Below are 14,891 nucleotides of genomic sequence, written 5' to 3'. Positions count from 1 at the left end.
TCATATGATTAGTAATGACTATGTAATGTTGGTATTATATTTAAATTATCATTAATTTCTGGATTATCAATGTTTATAAGATCATTGAATCTGTAACATCATAAGTACATAGATAAGATAGAGATAGCAGATAGAGATAGAGATATTATATTTTAATAATAGTATAATATGCAATTTTGGAAAATTACACCATCTACAAACGTCGCTGATATGTATGTGAATTTTATCGGTATTTTGTTATTTATTAATAAATTCTTGAATTTTAGGTTTACTGTCGTCTTTGTTAATTAATTCTTGAATTTTAGGGGTTCTGTCGTCTTTAAAAATTAATTCTTGAATTTTAGGTGTACTGTCGTCTTTGATTGTTTTTTTTTTTGCATACATTGTTTTTCAAGGATTGATTCATTGATTCAAGAAGAAATTTCTAGTTATTCATTTTATTTCCATCCTAGAAAACTCATTAAAACAAACTTTGCATTAAAACTCAAAACTACTTCAGGCAAACTCGCGGAAAATCTCCCAAAATTCTGCAAACCATTTGATCACCGATACACTTCGGAAGGGAGACGATGATGATTTTAAGGTGAGAACTATATTCAAGTGTATCTAGTGCAGGGTTTCTCAGTAAACATGACGGTCAAGAGACGACATTCTTTGCTATTTTATAGCTATCTAATAATAACTAAAGGAATTGAGTCTTTGCCACAAATTCAATTTTTGTAATCCTTATATCTTTGTAACCTGATGATGTAAACCTCTGATTTTTCAAACTTACATTATATGATCTAACAGCATTCATTGTTTGAAATATTAAAGGTTTAGATCATTGGGTTGCAATGATATTAAAATTAGAAAATCAGAGTCTGTGGCAAAAACTCAATTCCTTTGTAGCTCATTTGTACACCCTCATAATTCCTACTTAAATATATTAATACTTATATTACTACTTTATCCTTAAATGTAGTATACATTACATAGCAAAGATTAAAGACGACCGTTAAGTTGTCTCTGAGTTGTAAAATGATTTATGGGACACCCTGTAGGTAGATTATTGAAAAACTAAATAAAACTAAATAAAACTAAATAAAACTAAATAAATCTAAATAAAACTAAATAAAATTGACCAAATATTGGTTGCACAATTTTTTTTATCTTTTTATTTCTTTAGCTTGACTAAGTAATCAGTTTTGCCTAAATATATTAGCAGATTACTGATAAAAGGGACTCTACGCGTAGTTTCAATTGAACCTCCGAAAAGATGGTTATGTCCGATTTACATCGTTACCCTTGAAACCTTTTTAGATCAATAATGTGGAACATATTGTAGTTTTTTTCTGGGTTTTTAACTCTGATACTTTCTTTATGGACTTTCCTGGAGTAGGAATGCGCGAGTTACTTTTGTAGAGAACCTGTAGTTGAAAATAATTTGTTTTTAAAACTATTGATCAGGCATTTTCATCTTTGCATCGAAAGCCAGTACATTTTAAGAGATTCAATAATTTAGGACAATGATTCTGGATCTGGAGTAATTGTTTACGATGACCTCAACCAACCTCATCTAGTTGAACCTGAACCTCAGGAGCAGCACTTCCCGTTCAAGGAGCAGCTTAACAACACCAGCTTGAACTTCAAAAAGAGCTTGGAGTTAAAAAATGGTGTTTTGGATCCTAAACATGATTCCATCATGGCAAAATATAATGTTCAGAATACCCTTTACCATCATACTAGTCTTTCTACTTTCTCCAGGTGAGTCAATTCTACTTTTAATAAAAAAAAATGATTTGGAAACATTTATAGCTTGTCTTCTTTTGTAAACATCGGCTTAAAAGGAGTTCAAGGTGGTCCTATAATGAAAAGATAGCAATGTCCGATTCACAACAGTACTCTTAAGACCTTAATCTGATCAATATTGTGGAAGATATTTTCGTTTCTCTAGATTGAATAATCCGCAAGTCCCTTTTGTAGAAAACCCACCATTGAAAATAATAAGTTTTCAAAATTAATAAAATCGAAAGATAATTCAGGCAAAACTTTTAAAGGTACCATTGTGAATGGTGCATTGCAATCTACACATTGAAAAGAGTCCCTGATTCAGATATGATACTTTTACTGCCGACAGACATGGATTTATTAATTTTGTCAGTTTTGAAAATAAGTTTTTTTTATTAATTATTTAATTTTCAGATAAAAATTTTCCTTTTTAAAACTTATTTTTAAAACTACATATATAAGTTGTACAGTGTACATATAACTTAGAAGTTATGCGTATCTGAATTCATTAATTTTAATGAAATATAAAAAGAATGAACATTTTTTATCAATTTCATAATTTTTTTATAAATGAAAATTAAGAACGAAAGTTATCATAATAAATTGAAATAATTTATACTTCTTCATTAAAAACTCTTAATTTTAGTTATTTAATCTATATTTTTCCTAAAAACCCTCTTATTATGGCAGTTTTCTGATATTTTTTACTTGTTAGACATTTTTTTGTAATTTGTTTTTCAACTTCTTAAGATTTTACTAAAATTAATATTTTCATCTCTAAACCTATATTTTTATTAAGTTTTATCCCTTGAAATTTGATTAAGTAAAAAAATAATATTTTAATTCCCATTTATTATTTTTTTTATTTAGAAATGGATCTCCGAAGGAATCTGGACACAGTAAATTATACCAACAAGTGAGTTTAATTTATTTAGATTTTAATTTACATAATAAAATTTTATTTTTTTTATTTAGACATGTGTTCATTTATTTAAAGTGGATAAATAACATTTATTTTTAAAATTATTTTGATTTCTCCGGACTTTTTAAATCAACGGAACAATAGGTTTTCAGGTTTTTTTAAATAATAAAAATTTTATTTTTTTATTTAGACATGTGTTCATTTATTTAAAGTGGATAAATAACATTTATTTTTAAAATTATTTTGATTTCTCCGGACTTTTTAAAACTGTTTATCGTGAATTTAACCATCAACGGAACAATAGGTTTTCAGGTTTTTTTAAATTGTTTTCACAACTCTGTCTAAAGAAAATGTTATCATAGCATAAATGAAAAAATTTCCAGTTTATTTTGAAAACAATGCCGTTTCTAGGTTTTCTAAATCATAAATTTATTTTTATTATTTTCGGAATCGGAAAGGTTTCCCCTTTTCCAACTTTCATCCAATTTTACAATTTTGCGTCGATCAAAACCCAGTCAAGGGGAATCTCTCACGAGTGTAAAATACAATAATTTCAAATGAAAAATGTTTAAAAGTTTTCTCTCCACGGAGAAAATAAAAGACAAGAACGGAAACTTGGCAGAAGGGGGTTTTTATCCATGGAGAAAGTAAAAGACAAGAACAGAAACTTGGTAAAAGTGAGTTTTCATTCATGGAGAAAATAAAAGACAAGAAATAACTCGACAGAAGTGGGTTTTAATCCATGGAGAAAATATAAGACAATGACGGAACCTTGGCAGATGTGGGTTTTCATCCATGGAGAAAATACAAGACAATGACGGAACCTTGGCAGATGTGGGTTTTCATCCATGGAGAAAATTAAGACAGGAAATGGAATTCGACCCACAAAGGTTTTAATTCAGAAATTTATGAAAAATTGTTCCTCCATATTAAATCTTTTTACGACACACCCCCGACTATTAAATATTAAATTTTTTTTAAAATGAGGTATTCGAGCCCATTTATTGGTTATTTCTTTTGAAGTTTAAAAATGTGTTAAAACCAAATTATGCATTTCTACTCCCCCTCAACAATTTCTTGTATTTATGCAGGAATAGTTTTCAGATAGTTTGATTTTAAAGAGAGTTTTCGCGAAAAATTAAAGAGAGCATAGGCTTACGGCGAAACATAATCGCTTTTGATCGCTACTAATCTTACTTCTATCTGTTGCATCTATATGGAGAAAATTGTTAAAAACGACTTAAACTGAAGAACGTAGCGTCTATACAAGTTCAGAGAGTTGCAATTTATAACTCGGATCGTAAACGAATCAATTTATTTTCAGACAAATCATTCAGATATTATACAACCTATAGTCATCGATTATTTTTAGACGCATTCATATATAGTTAATATTTCATAATATTTTTATTTGTTTTGTATACAATGCACTTTCTGAATTTGTATGAACGCTACGTTCTTCAGTATAAGTCATTTTTAACAATTTTCTCCTTATAGACGCAACAGATAGAAGTAAGATCATTAGCAATCAAAAGCGATTATTTTTCGCCGTAAGCCTATACCCCCTTTCATTTTTGGCGAACACTCCCTTTAACCGACTCCCCCCTCTTTCTTTNCTATATTTAGTGGTGGGCAACACTTTTGGAATCAGTCATTAATTGAACGAACTAACGAACAATGAACGAAATATGAACGAACTAACGAACAATGAACAACCATGAGCGAAATAACGAACGATAAACGAACCATTAACGAACTTCCTAGATTATGAAATAATAATATCAACTTGCATGAACCTTCAGAAAACGTCGAATAATTTTAAGAAACGAACCCAGAGATTAAAAAAAAACAGTTCTCTTTCCTTAGACAAGCAAATTGAAAAAACATCCTGAGCACAACTTCTTCATCTTAGAAACCTCCATGCATACTTTCTAAGCCCCCCCCCCTCACATCCCCAACCCAACTTACCCCCCCCCTCACCCTCTTTCTACAACCCACAATAAACAAACCCGGAGCTGGGATCCTATACTTCATTTCCATTAAATTTAATCTAATTCTAGTATTTACATAAAACTATAAAAGATATACAAAACACAAGAAACTTTTTTCAAGAATTAGAAAAAATATATCGAAGTTTGTCAATATAATTGCTGTAAACGAATAAAGTATTTATGTAGCAACACTCTGTACAATGTACATGTCACGATCGCACCGGTACAATTAAAATTCAGTACGGTACACTTTTATACAGGACCAAACACCAGGCCGGTACAAGTAGACACTGAAAACTAGAGAATTATGAAGCAATCGGAGAAAATCAATTTATAAATGTCGTATTTTTTAGTAAAGCTGACCCCAGCTGACCCCAGCTGAATTTCCTAGATTAGAAGAGTGCAGAAGCTAGAAAGTGAGAAACTAACATTTTATTTTAAAATGAATTTTGTAGGATAAGTCTCCAGTAAGTGAACGTCGGTAATCTGAAAGGCCTGGTCAAACTCAAGTACTGAGTCTAAACTTTCTTTTAATCCATTCAATCATTAAGTCTAGTTTTTTTCATTTTTGGCTATTAAATACTTGTTATTATAGCGTTTTATTTTAAATATTTAAGTATATAAGGTTCTCACGCTATATCGACAGATTTTGAATGAGATATCAAAATTAAATTGTCTTATTTTCTTTCTGAAATTTGATCATTTTCAAAATGGACCGTCAAAGTAGAGAAACATTACCGGAAAAATACGTCCACATTTATTATTTCTAAAATTGCATCAATTTAAACAGATAACTCCTCGAAAAATTTAGATTTACAAATGCAACGAAAGTATGGTGACTTAAAGAGCAACTTTTGAACGCTAATTTTTTAATATAATAGGGGCGCAAAGCCTTAACAAATCTTAGATTTACATATTTTCTGTATTTTGCTTAATTATCATTTTGTTTAATGATTTAATTTTTTTTATTCAGACGTACAGAGGATTACAGTCTTCGTGTTCCAGATGGACTTGACGCAGAAGATCCTTATGCTAGGAATTGATAATATTATTAATACTATTAATTGATGACAATAACAAGAAAAATAATAATAATAATAATAATAATAATAATAATAATAATAATTATTTTTTATTATTATTATCTCATATAGTGTGGGAGGAGCTAGAGAAGAATATAATGATGAATCCAATTATGAAACTGTTGAGCAGAATTATGAAATAATAAGGCACACAATTACATAATAATGCATTTTAACATACAGGGTAACCAACAAAAGATGAGATTTCAGAGACGACTGTATACGCAATTTGTACAGTCTGTGTCTTTATATTTATATAAACTTCGTTCTGTCTTCTCAAATTCATTGAATAAGCCATTTAAAGAAAAGATTTGAGGCAGAAGACTTGGAATCGTCATATTTGAAGAGTTTTAAGTCGTCTTTACAGTCTCATCCTGGTTGGGCAACCCTGTAAAAAACACATTGAATTGTATGCAATACATTTATAGCTAAAAACTACAAATTAGTATAACTTAAACAATCACTACAAACTAACTAGGAGGAGAAGATCAAATTCCATTAGCATTATTGTTTCAACCTTGTGACTCCGTTGCTCCTCTAGTTCTTATTATACGCATTATTATACGCATTATTGTTTCAACCTTGGGACTCCGTTAATTGCTCCTCTAGTTCTTATTATACGCAAAAGTGAAGATTATCAAATTAGTTTTGTTCTTCTCAATAACTATTCCATGAAGAGGAGTTATGATAAGAAAACTATTTTCAATCAATTAATTTTACTATAGTTTGACTATTATAGATACATCACGGTAATTTAGAGGCTATACAATTTTTTAGTATTTTTATCTTAAATAATTAACACGTTTACGCTATTTTTGACGGTTTTGAATAAAAGAAAAAAAAGGACTAAAAATATGGCGATATGGGGATTGTATTAAGCGAAAAAAAATTACGCGAAAACTTTAAGTGCAACAATTAATTGTGAAAAGTAACTTGTCGAATTCTCTGCTCTCAGAGCTCAGCATTAGAAGTTTTATTATATCATAATATAATTTTTCTTCCGTATATTCTTTTTTTTTTCGAATTCCCCCCCCCCCCTTCCCAATAATTTTCAAATTTTTGCGCGAAATTTTTCCATCTCTAAATTCGCATTATTTTGCAAAACAGATTAAAACAAAATTTCGCGAAAAAAGCTAAATTTTCGCTAGAAACCTCACAAATTTTTAAATAAAGAATTTTCTAAATGGAAAAATGTTAATTTTTAAACTTTAGAAATCTTCCAATGGTAAACAGAAAGATTTTACAATTACGAAAACAATTACCACCTAAAAAGCAACATTTAAACGCTAAAATTGTTGCTAATCAGTCTAGAAGAGGGGCGTGTAGTTTCAAGTTCCCTTCTGGATTGAGTAAAATAGAATATTAATTATCATAAATAATATTGGAAAAATTGAGAAGGTTTAATCTTAATTAATTATTCAAAAATTGGAACTTTTCATTCAGAGCTTAAATAAGGAAAGATAGAGTCAGAGTGGAAAATTTGACACTAATTATAGGAATTAAGTCAAAATTAAATTTAAACTTTTTTCATCTTCATTTAAACATATTCAAAGGTTTTATTTGAAAATGTTTGGAGATTTGTACCCTGGTAGTTTTCTGGGTAAGTCGCCTTTAGTTTGTTGGGGTTTTTATGTGGAGCGAAAGTAAAGCTACAAGAGGAGAAAAGAGTTTTTTCACACTGTGCTCAGTAACTCATAAACAATACCAAATAGTCCTCATGATCGGAAAGGAATTGCAGTTTCTAATCAATGTTTACTGAATGTTGATTTTCCAGTACGTTATTATAAAGTGTAAACAACCTACGGTGAACTAGATTATAAAATGTAAACAACCCACGGTGAACTAGAGGTCCTGGTTATACTTTAGAACCTATTTCAGCCCACTAGACGAGATATGCTGTACAACTTTACAAGTATATGAAAACCTAACTACACCGTTCAGTTTGTATCGGAATATTAGCAGTCTTGTTTTCATTTCTTATTTAGAAACTTCTAAAGTAGCGTAAGAAACTTCAAGAAACTATGTGTACTTAAATATTCAATATAATATAGCCCAACATATCAAGAACAGTATAAAACAGCAAATACGAAAAATCTACATTAAATGGGTCATGGACTTTGAACCAGAACCTCTGGTTCACAAGGATGGTACAGTTAATATGATGATACTGGCTCTAATCCCCGACCTAGCCCGTGAANAAATCCAAATTTTGTTTAGGCTATGTTACCCCAGGGCATATTTGGGGTTTCTCAAAAATATCCGCCAAATTGGTCCAGTCGTTTGGCCAGCTATAGCTAACATATATATATAAATAATATATATAAAAAGATATATGAGCAAAGAGCTTTATTTTATAATTATGTCTAGTGTGTCCAGGAAGTACAAGGAAACTGACCGGAGTATGAGTAGCGGTACAAGCTCAGCTTCACAGGTAGAATTTTATATAAAAAATGTTAGTTAAAACCCTCAACAACAACAACACAAGAACGCAAGAATAATTGACTTCATGCCACACTAAACTAAGCTAGCGGGGTAGGTAAATATAGGCATTAATAATAGGCCAGGTACTGTAAAAAGTCTGGCTGCACCATCAAAGTTGAAACCAGGCCGACATAGGATAAGAGCGGGCCGGTACTTTCTGCGCGTCACCAAGTCCGGTACAAGGTATGGTACAACTTAACAAGGGGTCAGTCCAGTACAAGGTCTGGTACAACTTAACAAGGGGTCATTCCGGTACAAGGTCTGGTACAACTTAACAAGGAGTCAGTCCGGTACAAGGTCTGGTACAACTTAACAAGGGGTCAGTCCGGTACAAGGTCTGGTACAACTTAACAAGGGGTCAGTCCGGTTCGAAATCAAATCAACCCTAGTCCACAGATTTTTACCAGGGGGCGAAAACGTCATGTGTGTGTGTCTGTACCAAAAGATATAGAACGGATACGGGGCATGAGTACTGATATCATCTCTACAGTCTACACGTGCGATATCGATATTGACTCTAGTTCTGAACCCTCTAGTAATAAGTTATAAGAAATATATATACTGGAAGTTATCTATGCGTTTTATTAGAGTCTGACTCACGTCCTCTATAATATATTATTTACATATTAAAGTCAACACTATAAAGAAAAATTTTCATGCAAAGAATATAATTTGATTAAAGTTTACAATAAACTTCTCGTTATTCAAGCCTTATTATAATTGAAAAAATTGTTCTGCAATTTCCTTGACTGTAGTCATGTTGTGTGTCAGTACCAAAAGAGTGTGCGTATGTAATACCGAACTCGTCTGCAAAGCAGTGCGACTGGCTTTCTCAAGCCAGACCAGCGCCATTTCCTTTCCATTTATTCCTTTTCCCTGATTTTTACAGAGCAGAGACAGCTGAAAAAACACTTAATATTTAGATTCCATTAAGAAAGATCACTTAAGTTTAAATCAAAATGTTCACCATAATTTGTTTTCTAGGCGACTGTTCTCCATGCAGGGTCGGACCAGGATGTACAGGTAAGAAGACCTAATCGGATAAAAACATGTTTTCAATTCTTTTTTATTTAAATTTTAACTTTTTTAGGCCCTGTATGCCCGGGTGGATATGAGTAAAAAGCAGAAGAACCGGAATAGTGATAGTTCACTTTCCCCAGGCTCTGACTTTAGCCCGGGGGAGGGAATCAACGACACTAAATCATTAATCACAGAATCCAGATTCCTGATTAACGATCCTAGATCGCTTATCAACGACACCAGGTCTTTAGTCACCGAAAATAGGCTTCAAATCAACGACAATAGTGGTAGTTTACAGAACCCAAGATCGCTGATCACCGACACTCGGTCGTATATGAACGACTCAAGAAGTAGGGTCACCGACACTTCTCCCCGGATGCCCGACACTACTCCCACAAACTCGGACATGAGTCCCACAAAACTGTTGATAAACAAGTTCAACAATATCTCTGATGTATCTCCAGGTATTCATCTTTTATAAAGTTGTTCTTTGTCAGTGAAATCATTTTTTTCGGCATTGGAACATTTCATAGATAAGACATTTCTGTCTCAGGAAAATAATCTCTGTCTATAAAATGTCTTGAAATGTCTTATCTATGAAATTTCCTGTCTATGAAAACTCCTATCCATGAAATGTCCTATGAAATGTCCTATCCATGAAATGTCCTATCCATGAAATGTCCTATCCTTGAAATTTCCTATCCATGAAATGTCCGTCAATAAAATGTCTTTCTATGCAATGTCCTATCTATGATTTGTCACTTCTAAAATTGCGTCGAAATAGTTAAAACAATATAAGGGAGGTGAACTGCCTCAGGGGGTGTTAATTGATACAGTATTCATCTCAAAAGGTGGGGACAGATACGAACCCCTCAAAAATCTGAGTATTTAAATTAGTCTCTATATCTTTTTGTTTAGATGTTGGTTTTGTAAAACCTTTAAAACACTCCGCTAGTGATGAGAGAATACCTTCCTACTCTAAACCCTACCTGGAGTCTGGATCATTTACTCTCAACAAACCTATACCTAGAGGGGCCAACCCAGGCAGTATAAGGGGCACCCAGGGGCCTCCACTTAGTTTCAGGGGCTCACAGGTGACCCCTAATCCGAATGCGAATATTCCTAAACCTCTCCCTAGAACAGTTCATTCATTTGCAAAATCTCAGGTTAGAAATTTGCAATATGCAAATTCTTTAAAAATTATTTGCTTAAAAATTATTCAAACTAATAGTTTTCATTATTCCTTTTCATTTATACGTTCTAAATGCAATAATTTCCGATAATTCTATTTCTTTTGTAATTTCAAAATACATTGTTAAACAGTGAAAAATATTATCTTTATTAAAATTATAATTGAAAATGTAAATCGATATATAAAATAGTTCAATTAGTTTTTGAATTGTGTTCGTTCCTTATTTTTTTCTGTTTCTTTATCTACTTATTCTAAACTAATTTTATCTATTCTAGAGTTTGTTCACGGAACAATCTCTGAAACCCTCAAAGGTTCATCAAATGGTCTCATCTAATCCATTTATGAGGTAAAATAAATTATAAATTAAAAAATCTAAATTTTGTTTTCAACCAATCAAATGTTTTTTTTTTTCAATCTATTACTGGAAGAAATGGGATCAAATATTCATATGTACTTATGACGTTGTTGCAACAGAAGATTGGTTGGCTTTATGATCAAAATCCTTTTCTTTTGCACTATTACCAAACCCCTATATTTGTACTGTAGGTCTGATGAGAGTGAGATTGAAAGGGTTGGGTTACCAGGAACTAGTATACTTAAACGAAACTGTGATAGGTATTATTAAAATACTTTTAGATATTTATATCATGAGTTAAAAACAAGATTAGGTAAGTCTCGATATTAATAAAAAGAGAGGATCAAGCTTTAATCTCGATATCACACCATTCTAAAGTTTCACGCTCTGATCTTTTATGTAATAGCGTCGTCGTTTTTTTTCTCGCTCGAAAATTGTTTAATTCTGATAATTCCACCATTGTTTTTAAAGCAAGAAATATCCAATTAATTTTTGCGTAAGAGCCAAAAGAGACAAAAGCCTTTAAAAAAAACTCAATGGTCGATATAATCAAAGCTTAATGCTTGAGAAAATTTGACTTTATCCTAGCTTTTAAAGATATATAAAAACAGATTTTTACAGAATTTACATTTTGCATCGATCTTTGCATCGTTTGGAATCATCCTAATAGTCCTAGGAAATACAGTTTTCAGATTTTATATAAATATAATTTATAGAAACCTGCAGGGTCACCCGCAAAGTTAGAGACAATAAAGACGACCCAAAACTTTATAAAAATGACAATTTAGAATTAATTCTTCTGCCTTATATATATAATAGTTATTTAATGGCTAATCTATTGATTTACAAAATTTACAGCTGCCGGGAACCATTAATATAAAGTAAAGGAAGAAAGAATCAACTACGTACGGTGGACTCCGAAGCTCATTTTTTGTGGGTGACCATCTGTTGTAAACCCAGTTGAAGAAAAAAGACTTTTAAACTTTTATCAATTTTAGATATTTCTCTTCGGGATTTGTTGAGAAATTCTCTACATGGTCGTGTCTAGTCCTAAAACTTAAACCCTAAATAAAACTGGGTTTTGTTTATATAACCCCTCCCCCTCCCCCCCACACAGAAAAAAAAAAGTCATTTAAATCAAGGTTTGAAGATGCAATGCTTATCTTTGTTGTCTTGCCTCTCTTTAGATAAAGCAGGGGAAATACTTGTTTTGCAAAATATTGAAAACCAGATAGCAACAGAATACACACACTTTAATATTACATTTCTTATATCTTTGAAACAGATGTTGTAGACATTTGATATTTTAATATACATAAATTCTGTAAGATCAGAGAGACATCAGACAATGTTTGAAGTATCAAAGTATCAGGTTGCAAAGATATAAGAATTAGAAAATCAAAATCTGTAACAATTGTACTCAGTTTCCCTTATACAAAATTTTTTTTCTTAATTTAAGTAAGATTTCATCTGTCAATTGTTATAATCAATTATGATAAATCATGAATCATATATTTGGATACTTGATAATAATACAAATACTAAATAATTTTATTTTATACACAGGAATGGATGGCAAACAGCAAATATTTGACAGGACGTTCAGTCCTCCTTAGAGCATGGAGGACAGGACGTTCAGTCCTCCCTAGAGAATGGAGGACAGGACGTTCAGTCCTCCCTAGAGCATGGAGGACAGGACCTTCAGTCCTCTCTAGCCGACGGAGGACAAGAAAACAGTGTTCTGGGACCGACTAAACCCCCGAAACTCCAAATGAATGGGACGATCAGTGAATCAAAATCGCACAGCAGCAAGCTAACTGCAATATCAAATAACTCAGAAAGGACGAGTTTCTCAGAAAGGACAAGTTTCTCAGAAAGGCCAAGTTTCTCAGAAAGGCGGGACGAACAGGAACGACAGGACAGAACTGAGAATTTAAAAAATATCAGAAATTTCTCAACGCTTCGTGAAACCCTACTTTAATCATGTTTGCATAGAAAAATGTTTAAACCCCCAATTTCTGAAGAAAATTTGTTCTATATTCTCATGAGGAATATTTTTAGGAATATCACTGATTTGAATAATTCCAATTGTTCAAAGGAACGAACTGATAGTCATCATGCCAAGTGTGGCCCTTTATTTAAGAAAAAATAAGTGGCATGTCCGGTTCACAGTGGTAATCCATAGCGATTTAGATATTGTTGTTTTCTTCGGAGAAAACTGTCAAATTCTGTTAATTTCCTTCTTGGTTTCTGCAGCAAGAAATCCAAAATTTACTTATTTTAAATCAATCAATTTTAAGCCATGAAAATAGAACATTCATCCTTGATTAGAGAAAGATGAAAGGGTACCGTTGTGAATCAGATATACTACTTTAAGCGTAGGGAATCTTTAAATTATGTCTACAGTAGTTCTGCTTTTTTTATAAAAACAGAATTATTAATTTAAAAATGATAATTGTTCAGATAATTAATTGACAATAACTAAGTTACAAAGCAAAGAACAAAGTGTAATAACTAGATTTTGCAGAATAAATTTCCCTCCACATAACTGTTTAATGACAAAAGTTAAATCCTTTCAGAATAAAATTTAAATAAAATTTTAATTTAATGGGAAATTTGAAAGTTTCTCTCATTGACTTACCCCCTGTAAACCTGAACTATAGTTTTGAATATTGTAAACATATCAATTAATTTGGGTTGAATTAGATTAAAAATGTTTTGATCAATATGAATTAAATTCATAAGATTAGACGATAAATTTGATAAATTTGATAAAAACATGTCAACTGCTTTCAAGGACTAAGGACGTTTAAATTCAAGTTACCCTCCGGGGTGTTTGATTGTAAGCAAACTCACAAATTTATTCTTCAGAGACAATGAAGAAAATTGTCAGTCGAAGGGTATTATTGTAAAGGGACATACCAAACTTTCAATATTGAAGGATAATGAAGATTACATCTACAATCCCTTTTATCTAAAATTATCAATATTAGTACAAGAACTTTTGCATTTAACATTTTTTGTCTTAAAACTTTATATTAAAAGTAAATCTGTCATTACGTAATTCCCAATTTGGATAAACAGCCCATTTGCCATAATATATGCAGGAAAACTTAGTTTCAGATTTTAAAATACAAAATTTAAAAGAATGATTTTAAAATGGAATATGAACTATTTTGGACCAAGATCGAAATCTGAATTGCTTTTTTAGTCAAATTTCTAGTCATTGTACATCTACAATTGGAAAATAAATCATCTGTGTTAGATCAAATATCAATGTTTTCTTTGTAGTTTAAATGTTTATATTTATAACTTGTAAATACTAAATCAAACAATTGTTTGATAAGTGTGTACTTTTTTGTTTGTTTTATAAATAAACTTCATCTATTTATCTATTTATCTATTTATCTATTTATCTATTTATCTATTCATCTATTTATCTATTTATCTATTTATCTATTTATCTATTTATCTATTTATCTATTTATCTATTTATCTATTTATCTATTTATCTATTTATCTATTCATCAATTTATCTATTCATCAATTTATCTATTCATCTATTCAGGAGGCGAGTGTAAAATTTGTTTATTACTATGTGACCTCGTAGCTCTTGTAGTTTTTCTTTAATTCACAATAAGAAAAGCAAAATTGAAATTCAAAATATTTCTTTTTTAATTTAAGAAATTTAAGAAGAGTTATGAGAAAATTTTGATATCGATTTTTTCTAACATCTTGATTTCTTTTTTTGATTTCTCCATTTTCTTTCCATTTTCCCTTTCTCTCCCTATAGTTTATATATTGTGACCCTTCCCCCCCCTTGGGTTAAAAGGGTGCCACCCCCCTCTATACAGGAAGAGAGTTCTCTATGGAGAGACCCCGAATGAGATGACATGAAGCACACCCTCAACTATTTTATTGTCCACGATAAAATCATAGAATGAGATTTCTTCACATTCAGAACTAGGGATGGATCGACATGTGGATATTACAGGCTAGGGATGGATCGATATTATGAGTTAGTGATGGATTGATATATGGATATTACGGGCTATGGATGGATCAATATTATGAGTTA

The 14,891-nt window shown here is 31.3% G+C and overlaps 1 protein-coding gene across 1 annotated transcript; it reads left to right on the top strand.

Annotated features, from left to right (window-relative positions):
* Positions 1-499: 499 nt before the first annotated feature.
* On the top strand, positions 500-13,604 carry LOC111714967 (uncharacterized; the record flags this gene model as incomplete). The annotated part of the gene is made up of 11 exons (XM_023490195.1): positions 500-583; positions 1,505-1,746; positions 5,657-5,719; positions 5,838-5,912; positions 8,133-8,196; positions 9,231-9,269; positions 9,337-9,730; positions 10,185-10,432; positions 10,734-10,804; positions 11,005-11,073; positions 12,380-13,604. Coding segments are annotated over 11 exons (1,377 nt in total), but the record flags the coding sequence as incomplete, so codon positions are not given.
* Positions 13,605-14,891: the final 1,287 nt, after the last annotated feature.

Source organism: Eurytemora carolleeae, unplaced genomic scaffold (genome assembly GCF_000591075.1).
Source record: "Eurytemora carolleeae unplaced genomic scaffold, Eaff_2.0 scaffold647, whole genome shotgun sequence".
NCBI classification, from domain to species: domain Eukaryota; kingdom Metazoa; phylum Arthropoda; class Copepoda; order Calanoida; family Temoridae; genus Eurytemora; species Eurytemora carolleeae.
This window is presented reverse-complemented; position numbering and strand designations above follow the sequence as displayed.